General features: G+C 58.3%; 1 protein-coding gene across 3 annotated transcripts; it reads right to left on the minus strand.

The window, feature by feature from the left end:
• Positions 1–22: 22 nt before the first annotated feature.
• On the minus strand, positions 23–13,681 carry DBN1 (drebrin 1). 3 transcript variants are annotated; one of them, XM_075542028.1, is made up of 15 exons: positions 13,466–13,681; positions 8,950–9,005; positions 8,141–8,253; positions 7,941–8,015; positions 7,693–7,839; positions 7,497–7,574; positions 7,104–7,255; positions 6,953–7,016; positions 3,694–3,753; positions 3,482–3,605; positions 2,600–2,737; positions 2,091–2,261; positions 1,192–1,844; positions 761–863; positions 23–607 (listed from the first exon to the last, which is right to left on the minus strand). In XM_075542028.1, the coding sequence occupies exons 1-15, from the start codon at positions 13,549–13,551 to the stop codon at positions 537–539; spliced, it is 2,091 nt and encodes a 696-aa protein (XP_075398143.1). In that variant the 5' UTR covers positions 13,552–13,681; the 3' UTR covers positions 23–536. The 3 variants fall into 3 exon arrangements, with proteins under 3 accessions (XP_075398143.1, XP_075398142.1, XP_075398141.1); XM_075542027.1 differs by lacking the exon at positions 2,600–2,737 and having other exon boundaries at positions 1,234–1,844; positions 13,466–13,677; XM_075542026.1 differs by lacking the exon at positions 2,600–2,737 and having other exon boundaries at positions 13,466–13,675.
• Positions 13,682–21,315: the final 7,634 nt, after the last annotated feature.

Below are 21,315 nucleotides of genomic sequence, written 5' to 3' on the forward strand. Positions count from 1 at the left end.
GGGATCAAGAGAAGGGCAGGGAGGGGGTCCCAGGGAGCCAGAGCCCACGAGCCATTTATTGCCATGTTTTAAAATTCGTGCAAAATATCTGAAGCCCTGGACAGAGAATACAAAGTGATATTTTTCCAAGAAACATAAAACTAGGAAAAGAGGTGGGGGAACATGTTCCCATCAGAGCTCCCCCACACCAGGCCCCAAGCAGGGGGGAGGCCTCCACCCCGCCAGCTGAGCAGGAGGACTAAGAGCTACAATCGGACCCGGCAGGGGAAGAGGGTGAGCCCTGCCCACAGCATCTCAACTACCAACGGGAGGAAAATCAGTCAACTGTACAAGTCTCCTATCCACTTCAAAGAAAAGAGAGAAAAGCTGTCGAAGTTGGGCCTTGTGGGTTGGGAAGCGGCCAAGTCCCGGCCAGGACCGGGATCCGGAGGAGGAGCCAGGCGGAGCTGCTACCGGTGCAGGCGCGGCGGGGCCGTCTGGCCAGAGGCCGGGCAGTGGGCGGCCTTGGCGAGGGCAGCCTGAGGGCAGGCACATCACTAATCTCCACCCTCGAAGCCCTCCTCCTCTTCGGGTACTGGGTCTGCGTCCCAGCAGGTGATGTCGATTTCTAGGATGTAGGTAAGAGGATAGGGCATTCAGGAAATGGCTCAGCAAATCTACAATTGTATCTCTCGACTGGACTCCAGGGAGATATGCTGGGCCAGGTCAAACCCAGGATCCCCTCCCTGATTCTCTCCCTCATCCTCCATCCCAAGACTACCTGGAGGCTTGTTGTAGAACACGGGAGCCGGAGCCTTCGCACACAGCTCTTCTGATTGAGCGAATTCTTCCTCCTGTGATTGGCTGAAGTACCCCTCACTGGCCTGCAGGGGGAAAAAGTACCGTATCACTGGGCTCCACCCTGCAGGACAGGGCTGACCTACCAGGCCTGTGCCCCGGTTCCCCCGGCAACTAGCCCCCCCCCCCCAACTAGCGATTCCATCAGTGGTTGCCTGGGAAACAGATGCCTGCCTTGGGAACAAAGGCAGAAATGGCCAAGGAGGGTGCGTGGAATGGAGCTTTACCCCAATAATTTGGGTCATAGACACAGGATGGTAGAGGTGCTGCCACCAGGGTGAAGAATGCACCTCTGCTGGAACCCTGGCCACCACCCCTGCCCCAGGCTGCCCCTGCTGCTGCAGCTGCCCCCACCTGAGTGCCCTCCTTCTGGGGAGTCTCGCCATTGGTCAACACCTGGGGCTCCGGCTCCGGCTCCTCTAGCGCACAGGGCAGCACTGGGGGCTGAGGGGTGGCCAGGGGCTCTCCTTCTACTTCCTCCTCTGGGTCGCAGAAGGTGGCTGGTGGCTCAGGCAATTCGTCAAAATTGAGAAGGTTGGCACAGCTTTCGCCTACTGGCGCCAGGGGCTCCTGAGCCACCTGGTCCAGCAGGGTCACCTCCGCCAGAGCAACCTCAGCACCTGAAGGTGGTGTGGGGGCCCTGGGCTTGGCCCGTAGCTCACAGGCCTGGGGTGTAGTAACCCCCTCCCCATTGCCAGGCCAGAGGTCAATAAGGCCAGCAGCAGCGGGGGAGGGGGTGTCGGTTTTGATGGTGTCAGCTGCATCAGCTCCTCTGGAGGGGTCAGCTACAGCGGTGGCTGATGAGGCGGGCTCCAGAGGGGCCACCAGAGCAGCCTGGGCTGGGAACTCGATGAACATCAAGTCCTCCATGCGGCCACCCTGCTCCTGCTGTGGCTCCCGTGCCAAAAGGGACTCCTCCGCGGGGCTGGCCCAGGCCTGAGGGGCTGCTGCTTGGGGGTCCTGGTTGGTCTCTTCCCTCTCTGGCTGGGGGATGGGCTCCTGGGTCTCTGTGACATCACAGATCAAGGAGAGTTAGGATCTCCTCCCCTGTTGGGAAAGGATGGAGCCCGCGCTATCCGCTCCCCACCCAGGAGGAGCCATGGAGAGAGTTCCCACTCAGCCCTCCGGCCTGCCGGAGGGCCAGCATGCTGCACCAGCCCAGAGCCCCCCTGAGCTGCTGTTACCGTGGTAACTTGAGTTTCCCAGCCAGGGGGAGGTTGCGGGGGGGGGGGGGGGGGGGGGGGCTCTCTCACCTGGGGCTGGTGGTAGTGGTGGTGGCAGTGGTGGAGGCTGTGAGGATGTGACCTCATCGAGGGCCCGCTCAATCTGCTCTGCTATAGGGGTGGAGGCTGTGCTGGAGTCTGATGGGCTCCGGGCAGGAATGGGGGTGGGAGCCAGCCTCCGGTGGCTGTCCAGGTGGCTGCCTGTGGGACAAAGCCCCAGGTGATCAGTGAGGGCCAGGAGCTAGGCAGGACCGGGACTGTTCACCTTGGGGCCTGGCCAGCACCTCCTCTCTCGAGTCTGGGTGAAGCCTGTGAGCTCCCCAGACCCCCCAGGGGCCAGACCACAGCTCCAAACCCTGAAAGCCAGGCCTCTGGGACCAGCAGCCCTTCAGGGCCAGGGGCAAGAGGCAGGCAGTACCTGCTCTAGGGACAAATTCCAGAGGTCAGCAGTCAGGCAGGGTGGGGGGTTGAGGGCAGGGGGGCTGCTGGGAAGCGGGGCCCTCCTTACCCCCCCGCTGAGGCCTGGGGCTGCTACCTACATGGGAGGGAGGAAGAGAGGTTTGGGGTGCGGTGACAGGTGATATAGGGAAAGGGAGTCCGTGGAGGGGAGGAGGAGGAAGAGGAGGAGGAGGAAGGCCCACTGTCCGATGCCTTTATGAAAGGGCAGTACGGACGACCTGCCAAGAGAGACAGACAGAGAAAGAGACAGAGGACAAGAGAGGGTCAGTGTCCCCGACCCTGTGCAGAGGCCTCACCCACCCCCAACACTGGCCCTGGATGTCCAAGCTGCCTGCATCCAGGACACACGCTCAACCAGGCTGGGCCCCGGCCCCAAGCATCAGCCACACAGCCAAGCCTCTCGGAGCAGCTGCCACCCACCCCACCCCGCCCCACGCCACCCCAGACACCAGCAAAGAGCTCACACACAGCAGCAGGTGCCAACACAATGGGACCGACAGACAGAGGGAGAGGATGCTGGCTCGGGAGGCAGAAGCTGCATTGGGAAAAGCTGAACAGGAAGCCCCCAGTGCAGACCCAGGCCACACGGACTCCGGGATCAGGCCAGAGCCCATCCCACATGCATCCACCCCGCCAGCCCTCCTCCAGGCCGGACCTAGTTCACCCCAGCAGGGCCAGTCCCTGCTGCCTTCTAGGTGGCTAGTGAGGTGCCTCAGCCCACGCCAGAGCTCGCTGCCCACCTGGCACCACCCACTGAACAGCCAAGGCCCAACATCCACTTGCTCCAAGCCTGCCTCAGGCCCTGCCACCTGGGAAGTGGTGGGTAGAAGCACATTTTGACAGGTCTCCTCGGCCTTCTCCAAGGGGTCTTTGGGTAAGGCTACCCGTCCAAGGCACAGTCCCAAGGAGGTTCAGGACCAGCCCTGAGGAGTGGGGGCAGAGGGGCCAGGGGCCGGGACTACCTGGCCGATGGTTGAAGGGGGAGGGCACATCGCAGCTGCCTGCAGAGGCTGACGCGACTCGTTCCTGCTGCTTGAAGAACTCTCGGGGGTTGTCAGGCCGCTGGGCAATGATGGCTGCTGCCTCCTGGGGCACAGGGCCACAGCCGGGGTCAGGGACGGCTAGGTTATGGAGGTGCCACCCACCTCCCCCATCCTACCCTCCCATCTCTTACCTCCACCTCCGATTCTGACTTCTTCATCTGGCTCTCTTCCTCCTCATCCCGCTGGTCACCCTGAAAACCAAAGGGGCGGTGTCCTGGGCAACCCAGACTCCCAGGGGGCTTCTTGCAGCTCCCGCGTTTCTTCCAGAGCAGGAAGGGCCTTCGTGGGGGCACTTCTAGTCCCCACACCACCCAGTTACACGGGCCTTTACCTCTCGCTGGCCAGGCCCCAGGCACTCGGCTAGCTTGGCTGGTCTCCTGTTCCCTTACTGGTATCCACAGCCACCCTGGCCTCCAGCGCCCTCCTTCCAGGGTCCACCCACCCCAGTGCCTCGCCCTCCATATTCCCATCAGTACCACCTGGGTCTGGACCCTGGGAGCACTCCCCCTCGCCAGCCTGACTCAACCATGACTGCGCTCTATAGGCTCAAACTCCCCCACTGCACCCCTCCCCCCAATAAAAACCAAACCCACTGCCATCGTGTCAATCCTGATGCATGACGACCTTGCACAGGGCTTTCCCAAAGTATGGATCTTCCTGAAGGGACCAGTGGGTTTGAACCGTTGAGCTTGCAGCCAAACATCGAACCTGCTTGAGGCGCCCTGGTGGCACAGTGGACCCACGTTGCTCTGCTAACCAGAAAGCTGGCAGTTCAAAACTGCCAGCCAGCTCGAGAGAAAGACGAGGCTTTCTATTGCCATAAAGAGTTCCAGTCTTGGAAACCCACAGGCGCAGTTCTCCCCTCCTACAGGGTCACCAGGGGCAGGGCAGCAACTCGCTGGCAGCATGGTTCTGAGGATAGGCCCATTAGGACTTTTAAAAACGCAGATTGAATTTTTCCTCGTTTAAAATCCCTCCGAGCTCTTCCCGTGTGCTACAGCTAGCGCTGAAGATGCCCACAGATGGTGTATGGCTGGTGTGTGTGTGTGTGTGTGTGTGTGTGTGTGTGTGTGTAAAACTGCCACCACTTTAAAATCCGCAAGTTTCACACTGAAATCTGGATCACTCCTGAAATGCCAGCAGCTCTGGAACACCGGCCGATGTTCTCTCAAAGCACCCGTCGGACAGAACTCTGTTGCCATTGTGCTGGGCATGTGCCCTCTCTCTGTCCATAATACCGCAGTCCCCAACACACTGTGCTCTGCTTCCGGGACGAGTCACTCAATACCCCCACCCCTACCTCGCTGGTCAGGGCCCTTGCTGATCTGCTCCAGGCCCTGTCGAAATCCCACCCCCACCCACTTCCTCATTCTTGAGGTTCAGACGTGAAGGCCTTGGTGATGAAGCAGTCAGTTCCTGGCACATGCTCAGTTCCCACCTCCATGCCTAGAAATGGAAGAATTCTCTTCCCAAAAGGCTGACCCACCCCCAGGTGTGACTCCTCCCACTTCCCCACCCCAATCTGGGCACCACCTCCTTGATTAAAGGTCCCCGAGAGCCCAGGCAGTCTCTTCTCCAGGTGGACGGGTGCTTACGGCACACAGCAGGGATGACACTGAATCGGACTTTCCTGTTTCCGGGGCGGTCTCCCCACACCACCATCAATGGCAGAGGGCACTCAGGTGTGCACGGGAATGGCCAGTCTTGCGATCAAGTTGATTCATGTTTGCTCAGTTAGACTCACTGCCCTAAAAGCCTCTTCCTCCCCTGCTTGTTACAGGTGGGATAGCTGGGATAGGTAGAAAAGGTAAAGTGGGGAAGAAGCAGGGCTTCTTGGAACATAGAACCTGCACCTTACACACTGGCCAAGATGCAAGGGGTCCTCAATGTGTCCCTCGAGAGGGTTGTCACTGCAAGGAAGTCGAAATGCCCCCTTGACACTCTGCTTCCTCCTTCCAACGGGCTTTTCCCTGATTCTCAGCCTCCTGGGCCAGGCCAGGCTCCTGGTCTTTGCCCTGCTAGTGTGGTCTCTGCCTAGATCAGAACTACGAGCGACAGGCAGCTTATTGCAAACGCTTTACTGCCAGCAGTGGGAATAACACCGCAACAACACAGCAAAGCCATGCACGGGGAGGTCAGCACGTTGTCCACGAGGGCCAAAGGCATTGCATCTTCACTCACGGGAGCTCCCTGGCAGCCCAGGAAAAAAGGGAACCCGAACAAGGAATGTGAATCTTATTCTAAGAGGAGAGAAATGGAACTGCTGCTTAAGCTGAGAGTAGCAGTCGTGTGGCTAAATCCCAAAGTGTCTCCTATGGGGCCTTCCTCAGGTTGCAGATCCACCCTGCGCCAGCGCATCCCCTGGTAGCGTCACCTGAGCCACACCTGGAGGACGGCATGAGGCTGTACCAGCATGACCTGGGCCCTAAGACTTTGTCAGAAATGCTGACCCGTTTGGGAGCTCAGTGCATTAGCCATTAGCCTCACATCATGTGTCTGTGGGTGCATGCACACCAGTGTCCTCGTGTACACCATCTTGAGCCAAACCTCCCATTGAAATAAGCTTTCTCAAAAAGACCTTGCCCATGTCACCAATGTCACTGAATCATTGGGGCAGTCATGGTTAAATGGAATCTCATTTGCTAATAAAAGCTTCACTATTTTTTAAAAAGACCTTGCCCATCACATGCTCACAGGGACAAGAAGCCAGGGTGTGTTGACTGATTAACTGGGGCAAGAGTGGACCGCACACCAGCTCCACCCATGCCACCAGGCAGCTGATGTGGCCAAGGTTAAGAATGCTAGCACCTGCAGGGCTGTCTTCTGGGTATGGCCCTCAGGTTGGCATGAGCCTCCAGGGCCCAGTATCTGATGCCCAACATGGTCTGGACCAGGCCTCCCTTCCTGAATGACGCCATCCTAGGCCCCGAAGGGCCTGTGTGATTTCTGCATGTGAGACTGTCTGAAGCGCAGAGATAGGCCCTGGCTGTCACCTCCACACTGCTTATCCTCAGGTCCCACAGGCCCTTCCCAAGGGAGGCACCTGTGCCACAGGAGACCCACCTGAATGGGGACACTGAGAGCACGGGGCCGGCTCATTCGTTCACAGGGCTCCCCAGCACTCACATGGGGACCAGGCCTGAAGCCCCCTCAGTGCAGGAGCAACATCTGCCTACCCCGAGTCACACAGGCCTCACCGAGGAGCAGCCAGGGTAGCCTGTGCCTCAGGGACATTTTCTCCTCCTAGTTAAGTACTCTTGAGTACTTCTCCAAGGTCTCCACCCACAGTCAGAGCCACCCAGAGCCCGTGAAGGTACCAAGGTCTCCCCCCGCCCCCCAGGACCAGGAGCAGTGCCTCTGCCTGCCCAGCAGCCTGGGCTCCGAACTTACGAAGATGGACTGCTCCTTCAACCGCCTTTTGGCTTCCTCCGCTTCTAGGGTCTGCTGTTTCCTCCTGGAGTGGAAGTCGGGGTGCAGTCAGGGTGGGTGGCTGGGGGGGCGCGCTGGGCCTGGGTAGCAGCTGGGAGGGACAGGGACGCACCTGTGCTCCTCGATCTGCTGCTCCCGTTCACGGTAACGCCTCTCCCGCTCGGCCTGCTCCTGCCTCTCCTGCTCCATCCGCTCCTGCTCGAACCTGAGCCTCTCATCCAGGGCTTTCTTCCTCTCCTCCTCCTTCCTCAGCTCCTCCTCCTTCTGCAACCCCCACCCCAAGGAAGTGCAGGCCTGAGCTGGGGGCCCAGGGCCAGGCCCCCATCCCTTTGCAACCCTGAACTGGAGGAGGGCTTGGTTCAGAGCTCCCTGGGGATGGTGATCGCAATGTTTAAGCATGCTGCTAAAGCAGGATCAAGGGGCAGGAGAGACGCTCACAGGACCCCGAGGGGCCAGGGAAAGTCAGCTCAGCTTGAAGGCCTGAAGACAATGTCGGGATTCACACCTTGGCCTGCTCCCAGAACTGCTCTCGGTTAATCCGCTTCATTTCCACGGCTGCGTCTGTCTTCTGATAGGTAGTACCCTGTAGGGTCGAGTTGCGGGGTCTCAGTGTGGGGAGCAGGCTGGGGCTCTGGGAACCGCCCTGAGAATGGGCCCTCTGAGGGACAAGAGAGGGCCCGCCAGCCCAGGCCCACACTGACCACAGGCTCGGCATTCTCGTCTTCCCGTAGCCGCAGGCGGTGCAGCACGGGGCTGGAGAGGCGTGCCAGCCCATTGGAGAGCCGCTGCCCAATGGCCCCCGCATCTATGTCTTCCACGCTGCTGGCATTCACGATGACATCGACACCCTTTGGCAACAAGGGTGTGGTCAGGCAGCACTGTGGCCCCATCACCACTCCCAGGCCCCCACCTCCCCACCCCCGATGGCTGGCCCTGGCACCACACGCACCTGGAAGAACTCAGCCACCTTAGCCACATGGCTGGCACAAGCACACTTGCGAGCATCAGGCACGTCTTCACCGACCTACAAGGTACCCACGGAAGAGTCAGGAGAGGGTCAGCAGGCTAGGGCTCCCCCACGGGTCCGTGGGAGGAGGCGGCTGCTCTGGGACCTCCTGTACCCTCCCCTCCCCACCCGCAGCTGCGTACCCAGTTGATGAGCACGTATTTGGGCAGAGCAGCCTGGGGGTCCTTGACGCTGCAGAAGCCGTACATCACCTTCTGGTTCTCGAAGTGGCCAGAGAGCTCCTGCAAGCCCCCTTCTGGGGGGGGGGGCAGGGGGTGTCAGCACTCCTGTCTCCTACCTCTCCCCACCCAGGAGGGGGCCTGGACCCCAGTGGAGAGAGTTCTCCTGGCTCTGCAGGCCCCAGGGGCTTCCTGATCTCAGGTTCGAGGAGGCTCGGTTTTGTGTGAAGGGGTGGAGGGCAGGGGCTGGCTTTGTCTTTAGCAACCCACACTGGGGGGGGGGGTGTCTGAGTTGGGGAAGGACAAAGCAGTGTCTGCACTCCCCAGCCCTCTTCACACCTCATCCCTCCTCACACTTCATGGTTTACCCTGCTGGAGCCCCAAGTTGACAGTGTGAAGCAAAGCTTGTGCTCTGGAGAGAGAGGTGCTGGTGGTGGGGGTGGGGTAGCTTCTGGAGAAAACAGGGCAGAGAGAGGGGCTCTGGGAGAGAGCAGGAGCTCCCAGGCCCATCCCTGCTGGGCCCTTCCTTCTAGCCATTGGACTCTGAGCAGGCACTTTCCCTCCCTTCCAGTGCTCCCGCGTCTCCCTCAGGCTCAGGCTCCCCCTCCCCACCGGCCTCTGGGGACAACAAGATGACCAAGGAAGGACACCAGCCAGTTAAGTGTAGGGCTGGAGGAAGCAGGCAGGAAGGTGGCCCAGAGCCAGGCGGGTGGGGAAGAAAACAACCAGAGGAGGGGGTGGAGAGGAAGGGGGAGGAATGCTGGAATTCTTACCTCCTGACGCTGCGAGCTTGAGGTCATCTGAGCCATCCTCGTAAGTGTACAGGGCCCTGGGGAGAGGGAGGGGTGGCTGGAAGAACTCTCAGGGCCCAGGAGCCAACTCTGGATGGAGATGACTCTGGGTGGGGAGAAGGAAGGGGAAGGAGGTGCAGGGGCCAGGGCGGCAGGGGGTTCCAGACCAGCCCCCCCATCCCTGCAGTGTTGTCATGGCGACAGCGCTGGGCACCATTTCTGGTTGAAGCCCAGCAGGGGGCAAGCTGTGAGCCCCTGGGAGGGAGGCCTGAGTTGGAGGGTGGGTAGTAGTCGGGGCTGGGAGCAGAAATCCATCGCTGCCTGCTCAGCCTCAGCGCCTCCGATCCAGCAGGTCCCCAGCCCTAGCCCGGCTGCCTTCCACAAAGCAGAGCGTGCGATGAGGCTCCTTGGTTACCCTGGTTACCGTTCCCTGGCTACCGTGCTCCTCAGCCCCCATTGGCCAACACCAGGAGCCTACCTGGTGCGTGCCTGAGTACCCGCGTGCCCCTCCCCCCGCAGGGAGGGAGAGGGAGGAGAACCTGGTGCTCTTATGGCTCTGGGCATCCCCCGGTTACCATGACAACCCGGCAATTGGCACAGTAGCGGCCCACCCGAGTGCATTCTCATTGAACACAAAGGGCCCTCGGGACCAGCCCTCAGCCTCAATCTCCTCCTCTCAGAAATGGGGGTGAGATCAGTGCCATCACTTTTTCCCAGACTTCCGCAGCCAGGGCTGGGCTTCCAATAGCAAAGCAGCCTCCTCCCTGGCTGCGGCCCTGGACTCCTGGGACTGTGAGCCCTTCCGCCCCAGCTTCTTGAAAACGCTGACCCAGCATTTGTGCTCCACCCTGCTCTGGGCGCTGGCTGTCCAGCTTGTTCTCCCAGGTGACCGGGCAGGGCATCCATCTCTTGAGGAGGGCCCAGGGGTCTCCCAATGCGTGCTCACAGGAGAGGAAAGACCGGGGCTGGCAGAGGAGGGACCTACCTAGTCCCTTGGGTTCAGAAGGGCTAGGACCCTTCCCCACCCTCCCATTCGCTACTAAGGAAAGGGGGAACTCAAGGAGATGGGAGGTGGGGATGGGGTCAGGGACTAGGAGACTAAGGCAAGAGAAAGGGGGAAATAGAGATGAAGGACTGAAAGACAGTGAAAGGGGAGGAGGGAGGGAAGCCTGGGCCCCATGAGATCAGAACAAGTGGTTGCCAGGGTCAAATGGCCCCCAGCCCCCACCCCATCCTCCCTCCTGAACAGGACACAGGTGGGCCCAAGTCCCCTGTCCAACTGTTGCCCCGACTCGAGCCCTGACAGCTGCTTCCTAGCACAGCTGTCTCACCACCTGTCCCTACCCTGACCCACCACTGGGAACAAAGGACTCTCAGAGAAGCAGAGTCCTCCTGCCCCTCTCCATGCCACAGATGAAAAACTGAGGCAGAATCCGAGGCTCCTGGATGTCCCTCCTCCCTGGGAGATGGAGTCCCAGCCTCTTCCGAGCTCCTACTCCTCCCAAGGCCAGCCCTCCTCCCAGGCACATCTTCCCCTGCAAACCCTTCTACCCTGAGCTTGCACCAGCCTGCCGCCTGTCCATTCTACAACCCTTGGGTCACAATGAGCGGCTTCCTGTGATCTTCCTGCCTTTGCTCATGAGGGGGGTGCCCTTCGGGTGGAAGGCCAGACCTTCTGCACCCAACCCCTTTCATGGAACCCCTTCCAGGTCTCCATGACAACAGCTCCATAGACTACTTCCCATACCCCACACCAGGGGGGCTCTAGAGACATCGGAGCCCTGGTGGCACTGGGGGTTAGGCGATGGGTTGCTAACCACAGGTAGGCAATTGAAACCCACCAGCCGCTCTGCAGGAGAAAGAAGAGGCTGTCTCAGAAACCCTATACTGGGTCACTAGGAGTGAGAATTAACTCAAAGGCAAAAGGTTGGGTTTGGTTTTGTACATGCTTCAGACCCCGAGATTGCACAGTACACATCATTGAGGGAGAAGCGGGGAGCTGATGAACCCCTGTAGGGAGTCAGAATCTACCCATCTCACCAACTCTGGACCCTGGAGACACTGCCTAGTCGTAAAGCATCCAGGACAAGGCCTCTTAGCAGTCAACACATACTGCTCTGGCTCCCAGGGCCCAGCACTGAGCAGCACCAGGAGGTAATTGGTGAGACCAACTGACACCCCTTTTAGAGACCACCTGGGCCAGAGACTCTGGCGAGGGTGAGGCATGAGCAGCTCTGGGGCAATGCTGGGACCAGGTGGAGGCCCTCCGCCAGTCACACACTGGAGAGGCCTGGGTGAGTCCCACCCCTTCCTTCACTTGGACCAGTGAACAGAGGACCAAAGGGAAAAGGGCTTGCCATGTCGTCAGAGGTCGGGCAGCACTGGCCTTTCCCGCCACACCAGCTGACCTCCTGGAGCCAGAGCTCAGATGCCCTTCAGAAGCCCTGCCACACAAGCCCAGAAGCCAGGTGGGAGGGTCGGGCCAGTTTTACCCAAGACACCCTTTTCCTGACCCTGAGGACCCAAGTCGGCCGAGTCTTCAGACTTCACTGTTCCCTGGCTGTGGTGGAGAAGAGATTGGATGGGGTGTCACACCTGCCCTGCACGCCAGCCCCCAGCACCCAGCCTGTATTCTTACCACACCCAGCCTGTATTCTTACAGCCTCACACTTTTTTTTTTTTTTTGGCCAAATGTTAGCTAGGCTCCTTGGGAGGGAACAAATGTGTGTATGTGTTGGGGAGCGTGTGTGCATCTGTGTGTGTGTCCCACACACAACCCAGATTGGGGGGGGAGTGACGCATGCCAGCGATGAATAACTCACTGTGGCCACATGGGTGCTGCTGGGGAGTGGGAGCCAAGATGTGAGGCAGCAATGGTTGTGAGCCCCCCCACCCCCTGGCACCAGGTGGCTAGAGTTCTGCTGATGGGGAGTTAGGGGGAAGTGGGGTGGGTAGTAGAAAATGCTCCCCTAATCACAGGGCTTGAGAATTCAGAAGTGGCCTGTGCCCCGCCTGGGTGGAGGCAGATATTAGGGCCAACCCCTCAACCAGGACCAGCAGGCCCCCTGCCTGAACTCCTCCCATGACCTCAGCCCACCCCACCCCACCCTACCAGGCTGGGACAATGGGGGAGGGGGTGCACCCTCCTACTTAGCCTGTGCTGGCCTCTCCTGCGAGCTTGTCGCCTCGTCCATCCCTCCGGCCTGGCCACCGGCCAGTGCTGCAGTGGCGTTGCATGGACGCTGGCTGTCTCGTCCCTCCCTCCAGCCCCCCAAATCAGTGGCCCTCTCTGACTGCCCTGCCGGAGTGAGGGTGAGGCCAGCACAGTGGGGCCCCTCAAGCCTGCCCCCACTCTGTGCCTCAGTTTCCTTAGGGAGAATAGGCTGTTTCCTGCCTGACAGAAGAAAGAGAGGGAGGGCATGGAACAGGCACCTGGCCCAGGAAAAGTATTGGGGGGGGGGAGCTGTTTCCTGGGTGGGGATGTGGGGAATCCTTGGTTTTTCTGCCATTCTGTCCGGTGGTCCATCGTCAGAACAAGTGGTCCTGTCCCTCCACTACCGGCAGACAACAGCTGGGGGAGGGGGCTAGCAGCAGCTAGCCCTTCCCCCACTGGGGAGTGGCGTGCCCCTGGCCGCGGGGGTAAAGGGGCTTAACGGGACCAACAGAATCGGACCCGGTGCAGGTACTTTCAAAGCACACGGCTTCCTCGCGGGGAGCCCAGCAGCTCCCCTAAGCAGGCAGCCCCGGTCCCCTCGTCATCCCCGAACCCGGCTGCCTAGTCCTCGCAGTCCCAGGTCGGGGAAGCCGAGGGCTCACCCCTGACTCCTCCGCGACCCCGGCGGCGAAAAGGATTCACTTGGAGCTCGCTTAGCGACACCGAGCGTCTCTCCATCACCCCTCAGTCCCGGCGGGGGGCGGCCCACACCGAGCGGGCCCCCGGTGGGCGGGGCGCCCCGGCCCCCGGCCCGCTCCGCTCCTCCCCCGCCCGGCGTTCCTTTGTGCTGCGGCCCGGCCGAGCGGGGCCGGCGGGCGGACGGGCGGACGGGCGGCGCCGACTCCGCTCGCTAGGTCCCCGCCCCGTCCCCGCCCGGTCCTCGCCCGCTCGAAGGTGGAGAAGGTGCCCTTGGCCACCCTGTGCACACCTGTCCCCCGGGCCCGGTGGGGAGGGGAGCGAGCGGGGGATGGGCTCCCGCAGGGCCACGCGGCCCCGGGCCACACATCTGGACGCTGCGTGCACCGGCCGGCGGCCGGCCACCGGTGACTCCCACCACCCGCCCGGGGCCACTCGGCCGCCCGGGGCCCAGCGGGGTTCCGCCCGGCCCCTCCCCCCGGCGCGCACAAAGGCAGCCCCTCCCTGGTCCTCCCGGCCCCAAGTACCATTTCGGGGTCTCCCCCTCCCTTCCCCGCGGCCGGGCGGTGGGCCGGCGGCGAACAAAGGCGCGGCGGCGGCGGCGGCGCGGGGACAAAGGGGGTCGGGGGGCGGGGGCGGGGGGCTCACCAGTCGGCCGCGCTCTCCTCCCGAATCACCTCCTCGTACGCCGCCAGCAGCTCCAGGCGGTGGCCGCTGAAGCTGACGCCGGCCATGCTGCGGGCCGGGCCGAGGCCGAGCGGACAGACGCACCGACGGATGTACGGACGGAGCGGGAGGGAGGGAGGGAGGGAAAGCGGGAGCCGCCGCCGCCGCCGCCTCGGAGCCTCTGCAGCGCTGCGAGCAGAGCCAGCCAGCGGCCGGGGGAGGGGAGCCGGCCGGCGGGGGGCGGGGGGCGCTGGCTCCGCCCGGCTAGGCTCCTCCGCTCGCTCGGTCCTAGCGCCGCCCCGGCCCGCCCAGGGGGAGGCCCGCCCCCCCTTCCCGGCCTGCCCCGGGCGCCCCCACGCCCCTCGCCGCGGGCGGCGCCCGGCTGCCCCACTCGTGGCCCCGCTCCCCGCGTGTAGCTCCGCTGTCGAATCTGCCCCCCCTGGTCCAGAACCCGCCGTCCGAGACCCGTGAGCTCACCGGCTCCCCACACCCAAACGCAGCCCCGCGTCTAGCCTACAGTCCACGCTCCAAGCCCTTCTCCAACTCCCTGCCCCAGGCGCTCCCAACCCCTCCCCATTCCTGCCTCAATGGTCCTGCATTCCACCTCACTCCTATGCCCAGGGCCATTCCAGCCCCGGCGAGACCGCCTCCATCTTCAACCTCAAAAGCTGCGTCCACGTCCATCCGTTCTTCCCTCCCTGGCCCTTACTCAGCGTCCACCCTTCACATGCATATGAAGCCATTGAAAATACCAGGGCGCGGTATTTCCATTGATGGATGCATTTGAATTGTGGTGCTGGAGAGGAATATTGAAAGTACAATGGACTGCTAAAAGGACAAACTGATGTGTCTTGGAAGAAGTATGGCCCCAGTGTTCCCTGGAGGCGGGGCTGGTGAGACTTCTTCGTCTTACATGCTGTGGACATGTTCCCAGGAGAGACCAGTCCCCGGAAGAGGACATCCTCTTTGCTAAAGCAGAGGGGCCGAGCAAAAGAAGGCGGCGGCCCTCATGAAGCTGGATGGACACCCGGCTGTACCAACAGGCTCAAACCTCAACCTCAACCCTGCTTAGTTAGTGGCTCCACCCCTGCGGGGGCTCCAGCCCATCTCCAAGTCTGAAAGACCCCTCTAGCCTGTCCCCACCAGATCCTCCAGGGGCATCTGCATTACAAGTCCATTTCTGTCCTCTCCCAGCCCCAGCCCCATTCTGACCCCTTACACACACACACACACACACACACACGCACGCGCGCCGCATGAGCCCAGTCTGGCCTAGTCCCATCCTGAATGCAGTCTCCACCCACAGCCCTCCCTCCACTCCGGCCTGTGTGCCTATGTTCAACCCCCACCCTCCACCCCCAGCCCCAACCTCTTCCTTCATTCACACCCACCCTTCTCACTGCCTGCCTCTGGTGTCTCTGCGCCAGTCTAGGAAATCCTTTGCTTTCTCTCCGAAGCCTTATGCCTCCCAAAGGAATCCCAAGTTGAGTCCCAGAAGCAACATCTAACCCCAGACTCCCAGGGCAGGACTCCTCCAAGGATATTCCAGGGCCAGCCTCTTCCATCTTAATTTCCCAAAGCTCTGAGCACAGAAGCTGGTGCCTCAGAGAAGTCCCCCCCAGAGCAGTGGCCCCCAATGCCCAGCCTCCTGGTACATCGCTGCTCCTTGCAAGGAGCCCCATAGGACTTTCCCCCTTTCCCACCACTTGAAAAGCCTCCCAACCTCATCTTTCTAGAAGAGGGTGACCAAGCTGAGCAAACCTTACCTGCCAGAACAGAAAGGAGGACAAGGGCATGGGCATGGGCCTCATTCAATCTAGGAGGTGGAGGGGGTGGTGCCAGCTGGTCCTCAGAGTTGGGTAACTGGCACACATGGGGCCAAGACAGAAAACAGAGTCTGCGTTTCTCTCCTACAGTGATTCCCATCCTTTGGGGGTGAGGGTCTTTTTTTAAAAACGCAAGACATTTGACAGGTCCTTTGGTAGCGAACATTCCATGTCCCCTGTGTCCGGGGAACCCTGTCCCTGGCAGCTTCTCCATGGAACCCGCTTGGACTGAGGTCCAGGCTGGGTCAGACTCAGACTAACTGGCAATGGGAAACCAGGTGACATAGGGACCACTGAGGTGACAGGAGTGGATGGTGCTCGAGGTGGGGGTGGAGGAAGAGAAAGGTGGTTGCTCCCATCATCATCATCACCAGGTACAAAGAGGAGGATTCTGGGGTGGTGGGGGGGGGAAGAGACCAGCAGGGCCCAGGAAGAGGCTAGGCAGAGGGCACCTCCTCACCCCTTCCCGCTTGCTTGGAGTGTGTTGGTTCAGAAGTCCTTCCACTCCCCTCTCCTTGGTCCCTGCCCCAGCCTCCTGCCCACTCCCGCTAACACCCCCACCCCCACCCCCCACAAAGCAGATCAAGCCCCGCACATTTCCTTCCTCAAATTCCAACCACCAGCAAACTCTCCAACCACGCCCACTCTCCCCTCTTGCCATCCAGCTTTTAAAATAAACGTTTGGTTTTGGAACAGTTGTCCATTTGCAGAAAAATTGCAAAGATAGTACAGAGAGTTGTCATATACCCCACACCCAGCATCCTCTATTTAGAACTTGCCAACTATTTTCAGAAGAACAAGGGACTTCCCTGCTCCCATGCCCCTGAGCCCTCTCAGAGTCTTCCCATCCTTCGGACTTGCTGATGAATACATCTACTGAATGGGAGGTTCTCTGCACTCATCTTCCCTGGACGTACTCTGGCCCAAACTCAGAAAACCAAGTTCACTGCCATCCCATCAGTCGATTCTAACTCATAGTGACCTTACAGGGCAGGGGTAGAACTGCCCCTGTGAATTGCCTAGGCTGTAACTCTCTGTGGAAGTACAGAGCCTCGTCTTTCTCCCTCAGAGTGGCAGGTGGCTTCAAACTACTGAGCTTGAGATGAGCAGCCCAAGTCGTAACCACTGTGCCACCTGGTCACTATAAAACCAGCAGCTGTTGAGCTGATTCTACCCTGTGGCAAGTCCATGTGTGTCCACATGGCTTCAGTGGGGGGGGGGGGGAGCCTTCAGAAGTAGGTCATTAGACCTTTGTTTGAAGTCATCTCTGGGTTGATTGGAACCTCCAACCTTCCATGTGGGCTAACTGTTCTTGCCACCCAAAGACTGGCCAAGACCACTACATTACCACCCGCTTCTCACCCCTGCAGGATTACACGACAGGGCAGGCCTGCCTCTGTGGGTTTCCGAGGGATGCCATGGGAGCAGACAACTTCATCACTTTCCAGAGGATAGCAGCCTGATGAGCCACCAGAGAGCGTTTTCAAGGTCACACAGTGACCCCCAAATTGCCAAATTCAGTGTACTTGTCCTGTTCAGTGGATCCGTGGGAGCAGGGTAACCACTGATGGCTTTTTGCTCTGCCAGCCCCACAAGGACCACCCCCAAATCCACATGCCCAGGTCTCTCCTTCCCACCCTTCCCTCCCCTCTTGTTCTCTCTCCTCTAGCCAAGCCAAGCGTTAGGTCTACCACCCCCGACCCCCCTGCAGATCACCCTCCACTGCCAGAGCTGAGCTCCCCAACACTCGGAAGCTGACCCAGTGGCTGAAGGAGAGAGGGCAGGAAATGGGGTGGGGGCCCCCTTTGTGTCAGGATTTGGATCCAGAAGAGGGTTGCTTGCTGCTTAACCTTGGCTGAAGCATGTGACCTCTCTGTTTCTTCACTGAGAGCAGCACATGAGGATAAGCTGTGACTGGATGGGGGTGTGGAAGGCAGAAATACCCACCCCACAGTGTCCCCAGAAGGCTCTCCCTCACCTCTCACAGGAAGCTCTGCTGGCCTCAGGACTTCTGCAGCAGCTAGTAGGTCTTTTCTGTCCTCACCCTGCCTCCCAGACAACGCCTTCACAAGCTTCCCCTTCCCGGTTTCCCACTTTTCACGACACGGGCACCTGGCCTGCCACTCTGACCACATTCACTCCTGACAAGCTTGCGAGCAGTGTGACCCTAGGCTAGTTTCTTGCCTCATCTGCCTCAACCATAAAATGGGATGAAAATCATATATTGGGTTTCTAAGAGTGTAAATCTCTGTAAAAAACAGTTCTTTTGGCACTTCATGTACATGTCACAGACTTAAATAGTTCAGTTGTATCAAGAAGAGCTGTATAATCACCACCACAACCGATTCTACAACATGGTCTTCTCCCTCGTACTCACTATTATTCATGTAATTATATTTAATAGTGGCAAAAATCTACACAACAAGACATTCTCCAATTCCACTACTTCTACATGTGTAATTGAATGCCATTGATTATACTCTTTGTGTTGTACAACCATTATTGATATTCTTTTCCCAATTATTTCACAGCTAGGAACAGAAACTCAATGTCTCCTAAGCAACAACTTTCTCCTTCACCCGTGGTAACCAATGGTTAAGTTAGGTTTCTTCTTCCGTTTTTTTTTTCTTGGTATAGTATTCACGTATCACACCCTCCCATAGGTAAATTGCTTTGTAAGGGTTGTCTGTGCGTCATCACCATGAGCTCCAACGCTCCCTCCCCACACACACACACCAAGATACGCCACTGCCTCAGTAACTCTCTGCCTCCACAAGCTGGGAAACCCAACAGAGACCACAAAACAAAATGACAAGAAAATAATAAGCTAAAGATAAAAAAAGAATAAGAAAGAAAAGACCATCAGTATTTTAAAAGCCAGAAAAGAAATTTCTGATGTGGAACAAGCAAGAAATATTTCAGCCTAGAGCAAATTCAGGTTGGGTCAAGAGGGAGGTCAATTGACCCAGGTATTATATTGTATCATGGTTCAATCCACCACAATAAGTTACAAGAATTTCTGTCTGATAGTAAAGCTGTTCAAATCCCTCACCTGTGGCTAGAGGGGAACTGCCAGAGGCTTAATCTGACTACATACTCCGCAGACGGACTTTGGACTCCCTGTCCTCTGTAGTCATCTACAAATTGAGTGTTCACAAGTCAAGCCCTGATACTTTTCCCTTTGTGGCATTTGGATTCTGATATCACACAGGCTATGTGCTTCTTCCATGTGGACTTAGTTGACGCCTCGCTTAGATGGCTGCTTGTTTATACAAGTCTTTAAGACCCCAGATGCTATTCCAATTGAGAGCTGGGCACCATCTGCTTTCTTCTCCACACTTTGCTGTAGCTCCCTTATCTTCAATGATCTCTTCATGAAGGTGAGTAGTATCCAGTAGGGCCACGCTATAAGAACGAACTGTCCTTGGATGAGGGCTAGAATTATGTGGGAGCCCAGAATCAATCTGTTTATTTACGGATTATGAATAACTGGTTTACTTTGGTAGTCATATAGTGACAAAACAAAAACCACCACCAGCAACAAAAATAAAACAAACATAAGGCAGAAAAACAAAAAAAACCTGAAGAAATAAGAAAAACATTGTCAATCATATGACATCAATAATTTATCTGATGGCATAGAATTTAAATTAAGATACTGTTGATAGGAGTTTATGAGGAGAGTGTAACACTGTAACTTCATAGCAGTGGCTCTAAACCTTCCTGATGCGGCAATCCTTTAATACAGCTTCTTATGTGGTGGTGACCTCCAACCATAAAATTACTTTCATTTTTTACTTCATAACTGTAATTTTGCTACTGTTATGAATTGTCATATAAATATCTGATATGCAGGATGCATTCTCATTGTTACAAATTGAACATAATTAAAGCATAGTGATTAATCACAAAATATTATGTAATTATATATTGTGAAATATTTCTTTCTAATGACAAATAAATGAAATTTTGTCTTGAAGCATGGTGTAGCATGGGTAACAGTCTTTGCGCGGATACTCATCTGTGGGCGTATCCGCATGGGGGTGGACCCGCCTGGAGACGGAGAGGTGTCTCGGTTCCTAAGACCTTTGGAAACATGTTTTCCGATGATCTTAGGAGACCCCTGTGAAAGGGGCTGAGACCCACAGGTTGAGAGTCGCTGCTTTATAGGAATAGAAAACTTCATCTTCTTCCCCCAGAGCAGCTTATGGCATTGAACCTCTGACTCTATGGTTAGCCGCCCAACGTGTAACTCAGTACACCACCAGGGCTGCAAGGGGTGGGCTGGGGCGGGATGTGGCCAGTGCCGTGGCCCTCCTCGGTAGCGGCCACCATCATGCTCAGGTTGTTGTGCTCGGCTGGTGACTGACATTGTGGAAGCTGGAGTCTACCCAGAGGCAATTTGGAGGAAAGACCCGGGGATCTGCTTCCCAAGCAACCAGCCACTAAAAGCTCTAGGCAGCGGCGGGGACACTGCCTCCATTGCCTAGTGCGGGCATAAAAGAAAGACCACAGTGGACGGCTTTAGCAAACAGAACACCCCCCACAGCCCTGTCTTCTGCCTGCTCTCCCAGTAGAGTTCCGGAGGGGGCACGTGACCCGGATCTGGTCCGTCAGAGGCCCTGCGATGGCTTCAGGATGGACAGGTGAGCACGTCGCTCAGTCCAGGAAGTGCCAGCCAGGGGCCTTTGCTGGAACTGTCAAGGCAGAGGTCCTCCTTGTCCACTGGGACTGCTGAGTTGACAGATGGGGGCGCTGTGCTGCTGAGGGGTATCTGCCAACAATGGTGGGGGCGCAGGGAGCTGAGCTGGGCAGTCAGCGTGGAGAAAAGCAGTCAAGAAGCAGGGGCTGGGGGGAAAAGACCACTGAACACCCCTGCGTGCCTGAAGCCATCCACCTGTGTCATTAAACGAGAAAAACGATCCCTTTTGTGCTTACACTAGTTTGGAATGCTGTGGGGAGCATCATCCCTAATTCATCAGTGCCCCAGGAGTGGCCAGTGCCAAGGGCCATGGGTGCCACCTGAGCTGACTTTTCAGTCCACCCAGAGCCTTGAACAGAAGACCCTTGGGTCCTTGTGGACATTCTGCAGTGACACTTGCCCTGCTCCCAACAGACCTCCCACCATCTTCCCAGGCTCTCAGGCAGGAAGCTGCTCAGTGACCCCAGGACCACAACCCCTCCTGACCTCACTCATTGGGACCCACTCAAGGAAGCCCCCTCTACTCTCCACTCACTTGGGATTCAGCAGGCTCAGTTTCCATCCTAGCCACATCTGTCCCTGGGTGACCCGGGTTTCCCGCTGCAGCAAGCCTGAGAGGAATGGCTCCCATGATCACAGGTCCGTTTGTGTGCGTAGCAAAGCCCATGGAGCCGGGCACTGAGGGGGAAGTGCCAGCAGCACCAGCTCTTTCCTTTCACAGTCTGTGCCCTCCACCGCCCTGCTCCCTGCAGACTTCAAATGAGCTCCAGCCCAGGAGCTGGAAGATGCCCACTCAGCCCCCTGCCATGGGTGCTGCCCCCTCTTCTGGGGGACTGAACTCTCCAAGGGTGCTAATGGCCTCCCTGCCTGGTGCCAGTACATGTCCCAGTCCCCGCCCGCACAGCTTACACCCCGTTGTCTTGGCATCCCTTAGTCTCTGTAGCTGTGTGTGTGTGTGTGTGTGTGTGTGTGTGTGTGTGTGTGCGTGCAGGGTGGGACAGGGAGCAGGGAGGGCTGTGGGTGCAGCCCTCAGCTCTGGGGTCTTTGATCACGGGCCATCACAGCTGGGTAGTTCTGAACAGGTCACTCTCCCTGAGGCTCAGGTCCCTCATCTGCTAACATCTCTTACAGGTGACTCCATCATTTAATAGCTGCTTTGTGCTTCACTGCATGCAGGGATGTGACTGTTCACAGTGGGTGCCTAGTGCTTGGCTTGTTTTCATCTAGGTTTGCTTTTCTTTCCCCACATTCGGTCTGCAGCCTGCCCTCCCCACAGCTCCCACTGTAACTGCTGTTCCCTCTGC

The sequence above is a fragment of the Tenrec ecaudatus genome, chromosome 2 (assembly GCF_050624435.1).
Source record: "Tenrec ecaudatus isolate mTenEca1 chromosome 2, mTenEca1.hap1, whole genome shotgun sequence".
NCBI lineage: Eukaryota > Metazoa > Chordata > Mammalia > Afrosoricida > Tenrecidae > Tenrec > Tenrec ecaudatus.